General features: G+C 32.6%; 1 protein-coding gene across 2 annotated transcripts in view; it reads left to right on the top strand.

Moving 5' to 3' along the window:
- The window catches only part of LOC140046447 (probable JmjC domain-containing histone demethylation protein 2C), a 114068-nt gene that overhangs the window by 34868 nt on the left and 63943 nt on the right, over positions 1-15257 (top strand). For both annotated transcript variants that reach the window (XM_072091092.1, XM_072091091.1), the window contains exons 2-3: positions 11980-12138; positions 14567-14683. In XM_072091092.1, the coding sequence (XP_071947193.1) occupies positions 11980-12138; positions 14567-14683 (276 nt within the window). The remainder of the gene's footprint in view (positions 1-11979; positions 12139-14566; positions 14684-15257) is intronic.

The following is a 15257-nucleotide window of genomic DNA, read 5'->3' as shown; positions in this document are numbered from 1 at the left end:
TTTAATTTAGTTTATCCATCAACTCCTTTTTCATGAAACCTAGCTAATAGTAATAGAACATTTGAAAGCTGTACAATTTAAATAAAATAAACCATAATAAAGAAAGTAAGGAAATAATATGGTTTTGTATTGTCTGCTCCCAGGAAACATGCGATAAACATCTAAAAAGAATTACAATAAATGGTTTGCCTTATTGAAGGCAGGCAATAAATTAATTTCTATTTTTTAATAGTTATATTTCTACAGTTAACACACAGTGATGCTAAATAATCTTCATACTTGTTGATTGAACTGAAAATTCTTGACCTAGGAATAAACAAAACTAGCTGTAGATGACAACAATTCTCTCATCAATCTGCCAAATTACGCTGCCTAACCCAAGGGCTTAGATTCTTTAGTACAGGGTACACTGTTTCATGCTCTCAATTTCAATTTATCTTGATGTAAAAAGTGCATTAACTTTACTGAAAATAATATGGTCATTTTCCTATTTTTATATTGCTAATATGATTCAGAATGTATTAGTGTTTGTTGCATTTGTCTGCTTTTGAAAAATTATTTGGATTATTAAAGCTTCTTGCTACATTTTGTAATTATTATTTTATATACTGTATTACATATGTTAGTTAGATAAATGTTGTTACCTACTTTACCATGTTCCTATTGAATGTGATATTGAATTTGATTGGCATCATTACTAATATCCTGGGATGTATAATATTCTCTGATTTTAGGCCAAGTTTTATTTGTTGTCTAACAATATTGTCAACCACCCATTATTAAAATATAAAAGTTTTATTTGTAAAATATACACATTTCTGGGGAATTCCCACAAATATTTATTGAGTTGAAAGTTAGTAAATTTACGAGAGTTTGTAACTGTAAATCATAACTCTAAATATTGTTTTTTAGGGGTAAAGAATTTTAAGCGGCCTAGCCTGTTATCACAAAAGAACTTAGTTAAAGTCTAGGCCTGTTATCACAAAAGAACTTAGTTAAAGTCTACCGGATTATTATATTGATATCAAGCCTGGCTTAAGTGAAGTTTGGTAAAGACAAAGTCCGCATTTAAAATGGCTCAGTCTGTCGCCTTCTTTCAAAGTCAGACTTTTGTGGCAAGGGATCAGCACTTGAGCCTTTACTTTTAGTCATCATATATTGTATGGTACCCCATTTGCCCTCTGCTGAAGTCTCGTTAGTTCAACAAAATTAGGTTTTAACAGATTTTTTTCTACAATAGAATACAATTTTGGTGAATATCAACCGTCAATAAACAAGAAAGAAAGCCTGTTAACTTTCTTCCGATCTAAATGCTGATACACTCATATCATATCCATCTACTTTCATTTTACAGCAGAGTATGGATGAATCATTCGCTGTGTTGAATGAAAAACAAAAGTAGGCCCAAGTAAGGGAAGGAAATGTGTCCAATGGCAGTAACACTTGAAACAGAGCCCGGTGCTTGAATTATAGAGATAAGACCAACGCCAATTGGATCGTGGAAATTGAGCAAATAATAACGGTACTAGGAATTCCTGTTGCTCGGTGATGACTCAAGTCATAATTCATACATACATGTTTTGAGCGAGTGTATTCCGATTTTAATCTAAATACAATTTGACAACTTGCGTATATGATAATTATGAGATATTGATGACAGAAGATGGGGATGCTGTTTGTATAAGTGTATCACTATTTTGCAGAGTATGATAATGTTTTAGAGATGTACTTGTTTTGTTTCTTGTAACTTGTTTTTGGAAATTCAGTGTTCAAACATCTTCTAAATACTTTGATAAAATTAAAAGGTTTATTTTTATTTATTTATTTTTTATAGTGTAACCTTCTCTGTAAAAAAAACTATTTGCCCAGTACACAAATCACAGTAGAATTACAAAACAATTTAAAACACACCAATGCAGGTTCAACTGCGTAATTGACATGGTTATTCGGCCGCATGTTTTAAGAAGATAAAATGGTTTTAATAAAGATTCCAAATCCAAAGTCTTTAATGAATTGTTAAAGCATTTTATTGTTGCTTGTAAACATGATAATCTATGTCCTTGTTCACAAATGCTCTTCAATTTCAAGATTAACTTTAATATGGAAATTATCTCATTCTACATCAACGAAGATTATCATTTTAAATAGCATTTTTAAAGATCTAGTTAATTTCGGTTGATATTTAATTTCAAAGGAAAATTACCGCAATAATCATCAAAACAAAAAGGTTAGGTTATCAAACATTCATAATTAAAATTTTAAAATGTGACATTTCTAACATTTCAACATTTTCATTATTAATAATTTGATCTCTTGTCCTATATTTCGAACATTATTACAATTGATCATTAATGATTTAGGAAACTTGATAGTAATGTACTGTAGTTAAGTAATAACATACTGAACTATACATTTGTTTCATTATGTAATTTTGTGACTGATGATATATATGTTATTCTTAGTTACAATTCTGTTTACCTGATGATGGGCTATTCCCGAAACATGTCATGTTAATAAATTTATATTGAGGCAGTTTTAACATGTTTTATTTCGATTTTTCCTACTGTATCTGCCTTGCCTATGCAGCTCTTTGATTTATATTTATATATACAGTAGTTTTAGCAGATGATGTTAGTAATATGAATTGTTCCCAGGATCTGATTTTAATGTCTTTCTTTATCATCCTGTCCTGCTTTTATCTATTATTTGAAATTTAAATGAGGTCATATTGTACTAATGTGAATATGATTGAAGGATTATTTAATACAATGGAATGTGTTGTTTTCCTTCTAGCCAAGTTCACCACACATCATCCTTGACTTCATTTCTAGGTCTCATTGATAGAAATTCCCAGGTGTTGGTTTTTCTTTTATTAACTTCATTAGCTTGATCACATGCTCTTTTCTTTATCAGAGTAAAGCTATGTCTACATTGTCAAACTAGTGTGATGTGTCCAAGTATGGTAGTGATATGACCAAATATGTTAATAATATGACACATATTTGTTTGTCACTTAAAGCTGAAAAGAAAAATATATATAAATCGCATGTTGTATTCTGTTGGAATCGTATTTCCATTGCTTATCTAAACTTTACATTTTGATTTAGAATTGAGCTTACATTTGATGTTCCTGAAACCGATTTATATTAGAGTTAACAACATCTAGTGCGTATGAACAGCGTCACTGCAAAACAGTACATTAAGGGCTTGTTTAATCGGATGCATCGTCAACATTGGTTTAACCAATTAACATTTATTTTGCATTGCAATTGTAAAGTGATAAAATGGCATTCAAACATCCGTTTAACTGTATTATTTACAGTATCTTAGCAGCCAAACATACTGAAAATTGAAAATGGAAACGTTGTTGATGAAACTTATACATTCTGCAAAAAATTGAGACACGAATGCAATTACTTTATTGCACGCTCTACTCATGTATTCAAATCTCTTTGAAATGTCGTTATCCAGGCAAGCCATTCGTTATACATTATCAAGTAATTCTGCAAAATATTTGTAGGTTATTGAGCCTTTGAGGCATAGCATAACAGTCGCAAATAATTGAAAAGCCATTGCTAATTCGGTTAAATTATTGGCTTTCTAATGGTATTAATCTAGCTCTTAATCTGTACATCATTTTGTTTTCTACTTATTATTGTACGAATTCCTTGAAATGTAACATGCATGTTTGGAAATAATGTCTGGTTAATAAGCTTTTCCAAGGGGCTGGAAAGTGGAGTTGCCAGTGGCCAGGTGTAAATAAAGAGAATGAAAACGATTTTTGATGTGGTTTCTGGAGTTATTCCTTTGTCAGTGCAGATAAAATGGAGGAAAAGTTTGAACATTTCTGTAGTGGGAAGATGTTTAATTAAATAAACAATTTAATTTTTTCTCTTTTTGGTTAATAGAGATGGATTGAGCGTTTTAATTTGTATTAGTAGAACTTGTTAATAATGTTAAAACAGTTTTTACAGATGTTGATTTGACTAGTAATGGCTAGTGTGAAGATGTCCATTAAACCATTTTATTTTTTCTCTTTTTGGTTAATACAGGTGTAGAGATAGATTGAATGATTATTTAATTTATATAGTAAAACTTGTTTGTAATAGTTTACAGATGTTAAGTTGACTAGTAATGCTAATCATTCATCTATATTGGAGATTTCATCCAACTCACCTGTTTCTGCTTGCCAGAAATTCACTACTGGAGGGGAAATCAGGTTTATTTGCAATAAAAACAGCTTCCCTACAGAGCTGCTGTTCTTTGTTGTTTAAAAGGCTACGTATTATTACAAAAGCTTTCTTTTTCCAAAAGCTTAATATAGGTTGAATGTTTACATATCTGTTTGAGAGGCTTTCAATATATCCTTAATTGTTGTGTTTCAGGGAAACAATTCAGTATTTACAATGAAGCTACCTTTTAGTGTAATAAGTAGTGTTTTTGTTCTTTATTGAAATGGGTTAAGTCTAACGGAGGATCATAGATTTATAAGGATTTAAAAAAGAAATTCCTTCACCATTATAATTGTTTGTGTAAGTTTATAGAAGTCAACAACATTTCTAGCATGATAACCATCAGCTGAATGTGAATAGATGGTTGGTTCAAGGTAGATTACTATTTTTGATTGTTAAAAGGTTGTGCTCTTTAAGTGGAACAAGTAAAGGGAGTTATTTTAAACTTAGCGGTTAGGTGGTCTTGTACAAAGGCACAGGTCGTCCTTGAAGGGCAAACAACCTGATTGTGGCAGAAAAATGAACTACTTTTTACTATAGTTTTATTGACCCGAAACCAACCACATTGTAGAAATAATATAATGGAGATCTGTTGGAGAATATTTACTTGATTATTGGCTAATCTCGAAAGTCTTAAAAAAAAAACTCCCCTTTTTTCAATAACTTTATTCTTTCTAAGCAATAAGATATTCTGAGTTACTATATAAAAAGAATCAGTATTACATCGGTTGATGACTTTTTAAACATGGCTAAGAACTTTCATCATCATCTGATTGTCAACTTATCCATTTTGAATTCCATTCGGCTTAAAATAAATTTGATATAAAATGAAAATATGTAATAATCAATGTTATGCAACTTTGAAGCTGATCCCTTGCTTGTGATTTATTGGAATTACTGCAGTCAGATGCCTGTAGCTACAACATCACTCTGGAGGATAATTTGAGACAAGCAGGCAGATGTGCCTAGGCCTTCATAAATGTCAACCTAATCAGGTAGATATGAAATGTGACATGACCTGCCTGATTACATGCTTCTCATCAACCATACTGCCTATTTCTTCCTGCTAACACAATCTGTAATATTATTGTAATGCCTTATGCATCTTTTGTAGTATTAACAAGATATTATCTTATAATGTTTGGATAAAATGTCTTTGTTTAATTCAAATGGAATGTTCCATGATAGTGAATGTGTGAGCATGGAGGAAACTTTCCTCCATGGTGTGAGCTGGTACACCGGAAAGATGTAATACCGTAGGTTCTCTAAAGTGCACACAAACATTTTGTGTATACTGGACCTACGGTTTATCCAAGAAGACTTGTTTTACCACCAGAACCATGGAGCAAGTGATCCTCAAACCCTTGTCGATGTTTGGCTATGTATTACGGTTCTACAACTTGATCTAGTTCAGTAGGCTAGCTGTATTTGACTAAAACCTAAACAACACTTTATGATACTGTAGCATCCCCATTCCTACAAACAGGGTGAGTAAGTCAACTGCCCCAAACTGGTCAACCAGAACTGTGATAATAGTACATCAAGCTATGAATTACCTAAAAAGTTATTGTTTAATACATGTTTCTTTGGCTCCATATATTTGAAAAAGTAAAAGTATATATCTTGCCCTCATTATGAGAAAAGATTACAAAGCTATTGTGTAAAAATTTAAGTAGCGAGCGATAAAAATCTGAGTATTTTATAAATTGATGTCAAGATTGTGCATTGAATGATATTTATCTTCAACTAACCACAATAAAATATATAAAAGGCAAAAGTTCCATTGTTCATTAATATTTACTTTATATCCCAGTACTTTGAAGTGTGTGGTTGATATACCGCAAATATAACAAAGTTGTAAAACTCAAGTGTAAAAATCTGTTTTACAGATTAATAATTGTATTATATATATCATTATCAACGAGTATAAAAAAAAGGTTAATTAAAGCAATGGTTATAGTCTGGCTCCTAATAAACATTCAAAATACTGCAACTTTATAGGAATGCACAAAATCATTAGAATTCTACACCAATAAACAATACAATGAGGTCACTGACACTGTGAAAGTAGTTCCGGCAGCCACCTAGCTAGCTGGCTTTATTATCACACACAGTCAATAATAACTGCTTGCTGATGCTCTGTTGATAGCATGTAGTGAACAAGCGTACCTTGGCAAACCATGCTTTCAATTACGTAATCATCTATCTTCAGCACTTAATTGGAAACTTATTAATCAAAGTTATATAATTGATTACAGCGTCTGCAACCTTTATCAAGGACTTTTTTATGTGTTTATGCCTGCCTACAGTAACCGTATCTATCACTTCTACGAAGAAAAGGATATTTTTAGCTCTTTCATTTAGAAGAACAATATTGTCGTCAATACTTGGCTTACCACACTGACTCTTGAGTACCAAACAGAAGGTGATTTGCTGTATGTTTTATCAGCCATATGTTCCAACTATTAAATAATAATACTAATAAGGTATAACTAGTTCTGTGAATGCATAGCGTAACTCGGATAAAGGATAATTCTAGAGTCAAGTGAGTAATTAGTAATAGTAGATGTTTATACAAGTCAAGTGTGAATCACAAGTTTTTCTTCTGTATCATAGCCAAGTTAAATTTCCGATCGATACGCAGTCAAGATAAAAAATGTATTTTACCGTCAGAATTAAGAAGTAAAGGTTTTTTCCCTGCATATATGTTCTATTTCAATCTACCTAGTATGCATATTGTATTTTCTGGTCTACTAAATGCTAATAATATTATTGATGACTGTGTTTTTGCTGGTAGGGGACAGTTGAAAAGTGCTGGCTGCCTTTTGTCAACACTTGATTGTGGCAAATGTGGTTGCCCTTTAATGCTACAGGTTAATGTAATTTGCACTTTTAATCAGTGACAATTAGGACGTTGATGAACTGTACGATTTAATTATCTGCAAAGTGCAAATAATCACTAGGTAGTATGTTGTAGTACAAGGTTGGTTACAATGGTTCATTTGAACTCCAAATAGTAATATAGTGCCGCCTTATGAATAAATAATATTAATTAATAATATAGAATAATATATTATATTCAACCATTAAAATGCCCACACAAATATTGATTGTAATTATCAGTTGAACTTTTAATACTGATGCGTTTTAAAAGTTTTACCTACAAAATGGCTTACTTATGCATTTTATATGTAAATACTCTGTAGTGATTATTTCTAATTCTGTTATTAATTTCTTCCCACCCTTTCCCAATCCTTGTATAATCTAAGGGCCTGTTTCTGCTGAGTAGGAATAATCGGTTAACGGAATATCCGATTATTTTTGGGCAGCAAAAACTACGCAAAATGACATAACTGATTAAAAAATAACCGATTTATTGCGTGTTTTAATGACAAACAATTTTTTCAGCAGAAACAGATGCTTATACAAATTTTACCAAACAAGCAATATTTTATAATAATATAAATAATAATTCATTGTTTGATTTCATTGTAAGTGTTGATTATTATTATCATTACTTAGTCGTGTTTTGCCTTCCCTTGAGCCGCGTCCCCTGTGTAGACATTTGGCGTCATAGACTGATTGCATAGGAGTATTTGACATTTACATTGCCTTTTGTTGTTGATGAGATGTCTCCTTCCACTTCCAATACAGTCACTTGTTTGCTATTCGCAACATTGCCATATTTTGTAAATGTAATAACATAAGGAGATGTTAATTGGAAAATATGATATCCATATCTTGTTAAAACTGCTTTATAAATTAATTATTTTATTCAATCAAATTTGTGCATATCTTAATCAGTTCCACATTTCACAGGGTCTTGGCATCATTGATGGGTCTGTTTCTGTTGTGTAGCATTTGAAAATAGATTTAAAAATATCATCTTTATATTGACTGCATTTCTGCTAAATTTGGTTTAAAAAACAAGCGAGGATAAAAACATTACCCAAATAATAAATTGCATTGTTTTTTAACCATTATTTTGGGGCTGCCATTTAACTGGTTATTTTAAATTTGTCCCATCTTTAATGTAAAAAAATTTAGGGTAATTTATTTACACATAAATATTAACTGGTTATTTATTTTTTCGCAGCAGCATTGAGCGCTGTAGGAAATGTTTTATGGCGTGATCTTGGTAAAAAATGCGGGGAGTTAAGACGTAATTAAAATTAAAGACCCCTTCCCTGCAATTTTGGACGTTTTTTGGAAAATAATACATATATATATCACTTTAAAAACATTAAACCATGTCATTCCTTGTCTTAAATGTACGTTTTATGGTAAATTATGATAAAAAGTGAGAAACAATGCACTACCTAAGTAGCTCGCGGCGATCGACCTCCCGTGGACGGTCTTAGGCCTAGCCTAGCTAGGCTTAGTTTTGTAGGCCTAGCTGGTAAACATCGGTAACGTACGAACATCGTACGCTAGCTATATACCTAGCCTGACGTTGTATAGTTGCTGCATTAATTGTCTTTCTATTTTTGCCAGACTCCGTTGATACAAATTGACGAAAACCTGGTATTTTCGCTGAAAAGTCTTCCATTTGTTTTGGCCTCACGATCGATCGAAAAGTGGGCGAATTACAGGTGAAAAACAAAAATATCAATCCGCGCGCAATGCATTTTGGGATTTATAGCGGGCCGCTATAATTATTAGAATCGACTTATTTTTCACATTTTTAACCGTTTAAAGACGAAAAAAGTTATCGCAATAGGACCATATAGTATATTTTTACATTAAATATAGTTTGTGATCTTAAATTAGATCTAAAAAACGTAGGGAAGGGGGCTTTAAGTATTTGGTGTTTTGTCCTGTTACTAAAATAAAACACAAATGTTTTTTTCGCCCTAGTGTAGAAGATTTGAAAGGAAGCTACCAAAATCTTGCAAAACATGTGCTTTCAATCTTCATCAAAAGATATGATGAACTGCAAGGCTATCAGGAGCCATCAAATTGAAAGTAATTCCCATGAGTTTAGAGCTTATCAGTAGGCAGTATGGATGAGCTCTAGTTGCTTCTGCTATTCAAGGCCACGGCGTTAAACACTTCAATTTTCACCCAGACTCCCAATGTTCTTGTTTTTTTGTTGGTGCAGCTTGGAAATGTTCTTATGGGTGTCATCATATTGATGCGTACGTGTACTGTAATAAGGGTGGAAGAATTCAGTTTGAAATAAAATTCAAATTCATTTAGTGATCCCACCCACGTTCACCCAGCACAACTCTGCGTTTTGTTGAGGAACCTTTCATATTTTGATTTTAATTTATATCAATAATGGTTTGGCATTTGTGTGTAATATTTGTCCTCTAGCCCCATAGTGAGTTAACCTTCTCTCTTTCATTGTGTATGAAATACCTCTTGTGAAGTTAGTTTATTTTCTTAATCTTACCATTGACAATTGCTGAAAAGGTTGTTTCTCTTATTTTTTTGTCCCAGTTTTAACTGTTAATGAAAATAACAAGGCGTTCTAGATCATGATACAGTATGTCAATCTGCACCTATGTTCATGGCCTGCTCCTGGACTGATGATTAGGTTTCGGGTTATTTTCATTTAGTATCCAATTATTATTGCTGGAGCATCATTGCAACAAAAGCCGTTGCGCTGCCAGCAGTTGGTTAACAGTTTCTGGCAAACTAAACATGGAAGTGTATTAAGCAGCAAGGTCATGTGACCCTGGCATGATGTCATAAACAGGCTTCTTGATATGGGCTTGCCTGTTGATTGATTGCCCTCCAGGCTCTGTCCCCAATTTAACTTGTTTTTCATTGTTTTTAATGCGTGTCACATTGACTTGATTAAGGGGGATATTATTGATCACTCTGTAGTTTAAAACTAGCCAAAGGGTTGTTTGAAAGGTCAAAGGTTGCTGACTGGAGAATGTGTCAATATAGCATTAAATATAGGAAATTAGTATCAAGTTTTTAGAATAAACCATGGAGTAAGGAATCAACTAAAAGGATATTAGACCTTAAGTAAAAATCTAATTAAAAAACGCCTTTGTATAAATCTGCAGGATGTAGTACTTAATAATCGTGGCGGAATATGATTTACATTGTATCCTTTATGGCTATAGAAAATGACTATAGAAAACGTCTAAATATATTTTTTTATATTTCATCGGCGTATCCAAATGGGTTAAAAATAAAAGAAGCATGTTAAACTGGACTATCTATAAAATTATCTATATTTAAATTAAATTAATCTGATAGGCATACATTTGAGAACTAGTACTGTTACACCATAACCACCAATGGTGTTTAAAGCAGTCAGTATTCCAAGTCAAAACCCTATCATGAGCATCCTACTATAGTTGACTAGAGTCGTAGGATGTCTGTATATCGAGCCGAAGATTCCATGTTAGAATCTTAAATGCGTCTTTTTCTTATTCTCACAGATTTCTTCATCTTAACATTAAAAAATAATTAATTTTTCCAGTATAAATATCACTTGACGGTTTAAAGTTTTTCTAAACCCGCAAATTCATAAATTAAATTAAGATATTTATAAATTTGTTATTCTCCTCAATATCCAACGTTGAATACACAATTATTAAAAAAAAATGATCTCGTTTTATCTCCAAATAAATTAGGCTTGTTTAATTATAGATCTGGATAGGTTTTATAATTGATCATTGAAATGGTTGGCCTGACAAACAAACTGGTTATTTTCATTGCTAATGGTGAACGATGTTTTGCATGTCGTCTGCATTTTAAATAGTTTTTGCATTAATGATTAATGTAGCATTAGCTTTATGTATTGTGCTCACATAAGCTAACCCCTTGGGTGGTACACGCTTGCATGCATGTTTTTAGTGATCTTTCATTTTACTTATTTTTGACGTTGAGTGTTAAAAGGGATAGCATTGAAAAATGTGTATTTTACATGCTTTGCATATTAAAACTGTGTTTGTGTGTGTGTAAAATGTCAGTGTACTGCATTTACTTATAATATAAGTGACCATATTGTTAATGTACTATTACTGTAGTAAAGAATTAGCGTAATATCAATTAACAAAATAATTGTTGTTATACTGTGCCTAGCCAAAATCATAATTTTTTTTGCAGCTAATAAGTTACTACTGTATATTCAATTTGCCTGACTGGACATTAGCATACAAAATTCAGTATGTTCACAAACATAATATGGCAAAATCATTCACTATATAAATAGGATCGTATGTCATTGACCTTGCATTTTTATTATTTTTAACCAGCAGTTTTTTTATTGTATTGTTTATTTAAAAGGCAAATGTTTATGTATTCATATAACAGCATGTGTAGAACGTTGGCAAAGGTCATTCACTATAAAAAATATTGTAATTCATTCATATTTTATCTGCATATTGCAAAGCAGACAGGAAATCAATTGGAAACACTTCAATACTATTGTGTCTTATCCTCTTTGTACAGAAAGCAATGCAATATATCTTGATCTGCCAAAATAATTGAGTAGGCCTTTTTATTAATTGTTTCCACATATTTCTGCCCTTTTGGTCATATATTTATGGTACATACAAGTACCTAACTGATGGGTATAAGCCTAGGGTAGGATTATGTAAGACTTTCACCCCAAGTAAATTGAGTGGGCATACTCCATTTTTCGTCCTTTGGTATGAACTGACCCGTACTGACCCAGTTTTCTACTGTCCCTAAATGACATATTGCACTTGGATACACAAAGCTACAATGATTAAATACTAACATTTCTATTTCTAAATACTTAATTTTCTATGTTTTACAGGTTTATGTAGAATTTGATGGGCAAGACTGGGAAAAACGTGACTGGGTCAAAGTTCATGATGAAAACAATCTAGTGTTTCTGGTAGAAAAAACAATTATTTGGTGCAAACGAAGCGATCCATATTCACCCAGAGCTACTAGTATACTTTGGCCTGCATTGGTAAGTTTCTGTTTTTCATTTTCGAGTACGACGGATGACAAATCGACCGAAAATGAGTGCTGAGTAGTAATGTAACAAAAATGTGTAACACCTGGAACATGCTGCTTGCACCAGAGAACCAGAACATTCTCGTACAGTATCTATATTATCATGAAAACTGAACGATATTGGATAACAATTTTAATTTGTAGCAAGATTTGCAACAAATTATCATAAAATCGCTTGTTTTTACAAACCCTTTGTTTCCTTCCCACCTCCCTAAATCTTGTTTTGACTTTGTTTGTGAAGGGAAAAAAGACATTTTCAGCAAGGTACTAATACTATATTGTGAAAATAAATGGATGAATAAATAATCATTTAAGATTTTCAATTTTGTTGCCATTAAAACGGTAGTTCAAATGAATTGGTTTCAATAAAACATCTGCAAATTTAAATACCATGCACTTTGTGACTTACACGTATGATTGTATGTTGCAATCCGTTTTTGATTGCTAAGAATATGATGGATGATATCATCACAGATGCTTTGATTGTTGGAATCTGCTTATAAATCAGAAAAAAAAGTTATGTACTGTATCTGCAATATACGGGCATACTGCAGTGCTATACACCGGTTTTTGTCAGATTACCGATATCCATTCTTGGATGGGAGACCATCTGGGAATACGGCGTTGAGTGATATATAAACCGGAGAGTAATGCGTGGTTCCCACCAGAGACACAATGCAACGCAACCTACGCAATGTAAGGAAATGCCCTTCCTTCCAATAATTGTGTTTTCCCCTTTCCTACCTGCTTGATTTTGACCTGGGTCACTCCGCATACTTTTGAGTACGCACTTTACTAATGTCCAGTGTCTTTTGCCTTGCGTTGTTGTGTGAAATCAAACTTATTTATTTCCTGCATCGATGTTTGCAGCAGCACTACTGCGTCATCGGTTCCCACTTGTGATTATGCAATACAGCACTTTGCGTTGCTGTGTTACGTTGCATTGCATTCTAGTGGGAACCACGCTTAATGGTGTAATGATAAGGTAATCGGACTAGCATGTGATAGGCATAGGTTCGAGCCTCTCTGTACTATAATGATTTTCTGGAATTGATGGGAGCTTTGGAAACCAAAGTTGACTTGTGAATATGCTATCCTTGAGTATTGGCCTTTCAGATATAAACAACATTTTTTGTTATAAGAATTCTATGCTAATTTTGTGCAAAAACTATGAATTATTATTCTGTGCTTGGCATTTGGTGTTGTGGATGGCTGACAATATTTCAAGGCTGTGCCGGTTCTCTGGCGCTAGCAGCATGTTCCAGGTATATATTGGTTAGAAGACAGAACAGTGGCTACTGTTAACCATTAGCATAAATCCTCTTTCTGTCATTATTGTCAATTGATTTTATTCACCTATCCATCTAACCACTAATGGCACTGTTACCATGGATATCGTCAACACTTAGGAATGTTTGTTAAGTGGCTTCTGTTAGTGTTTATGTTATGATTATATACATACTTTGTCTATCATCTGGACCAAATGTCTTCTAACTGCTACTATTGAAATTTGCATGTGAATAAATGAATTTCTGATCTGTATTTATTTCTGTAGAGTAGATTTAATTTCAACAATGGCAAATGATGCCAATTTAAATATACAAAAATCTCTATTAATAATTATTGCCAATTGCTTGCTGTGGCATATACACTGTGTATATGCCCATCATGATTCTTTCTTAATAATAGCCAGGTCATTAGTCAGAGTTAATTATCATATAGAGAAACTGTAAATTAATTGTGTTAAAGAATATAGCTTCCATCAGCTCCTGTGTATTTAGTCTAAAGCTCTGTCTGCACAAAAAAAAGTGATATGCCCATATTATGGACACGATGATGTCATATCACCAGCATATTTGGGTACATCACACATTTTTTTGTCAAAAATAGTTTTGATAGTGTAAACAGAACTTAATTCTATCCGATAAACCTTGGCTATTTTAGGTTGACACAAAATAGGGGACGGACTAGACATTGTTTTTAAAACAAATTCCCCCCTGACCGAATAGAGACAGGAAATAAGCGATAAATCTACAACCTTTTACTACCAAATCTGATGCGTGTGCAATAATCAATAACACTGTGATACTACACGCGACAAGAGCGTAGTTAATTGGTCTTCGTTAGAGGTTTCTAGGTCATTAAATTAATTAGCATGAGTTTAATTTCCAATGACCGACAGTCATAATAACAGCTCAAACAGAGAATTTTAGTAAAATACTTTCAGAGCTATATTATTCAATCATTAATTTTGATTACTATTATTAAGAATAAGTGTGATGTATATAGAAGATTAATTAAATTACATAATAAAATAATGGATGTACGATAACAGTATTTGTATGATTAAATTTGTATGATTAAATTTGTTTCTTTGACAGAATTTTGAAGCAATTGAAGACAAACTTGGAGTCGAGTCATCAGATTTTAATCCTATTGAGTTCTTTCATGATCGAACCCGTGCTTTTCCAACTGCTCCACAGATACTACCATATGAGGTATGTCATTTTTTTTAACCAGTCAATATTTTTTATTTATCCCAAAATGTACCGTAGTACTCGCAATAGGTATAGAATTACGAAACCAAAGTATTCGCACAGTTTACGCTTTGTAAATATTTTTGTGTCTGGACCCCAGTCTGGACTAGTAAAAAAATATGGGGTGTCTAGTCTGAGTTTTCTAGATCTGAGTTTTCTAGACAGCCAAAAATATGCGCCGGTCAGCTCTGTTAAATCATTCATTAAGAGTTCGTAATGCAAGCAGTATCGTCTAGATTAACCAGCGTCAAATACTCTTCATTGTAGTGATTTTAGCCAAGAAAACATAACCACGCTGGTTGATTGTTATTTATAAATTCGTTATGACTTGGGCCCTAGTAAATAACATTTTAATTCACTATGCGCATGCAGTGCCAATTGGATTCTATGTCCCAGACCATGATTAACATAATGTGCCTATGAAGGTCCTAGCTTGTATTTAAATCTCTCTTTTGACACACTGGCTAATAATAATAATAGTTCATTCTTATATAGCGCATATAAGCAAGCTCTCAATGCGCTGAACATTATTACC

Source organism: Antedon mediterranea, chromosome 4 (assembly GCF_964355755.1).
Source record: "Antedon mediterranea chromosome 4, ecAntMedi1.1, whole genome shotgun sequence".
In the NCBI taxonomy this organism is placed as follows: domain Eukaryota; kingdom Metazoa; phylum Echinodermata; class Crinoidea; order Comatulida; family Antedonidae; genus Antedon; species Antedon mediterranea.
Note: the sequence above shows the minus strand (reverse complement) of the source record. Positions and strands in the feature narration are given on the sequence as shown.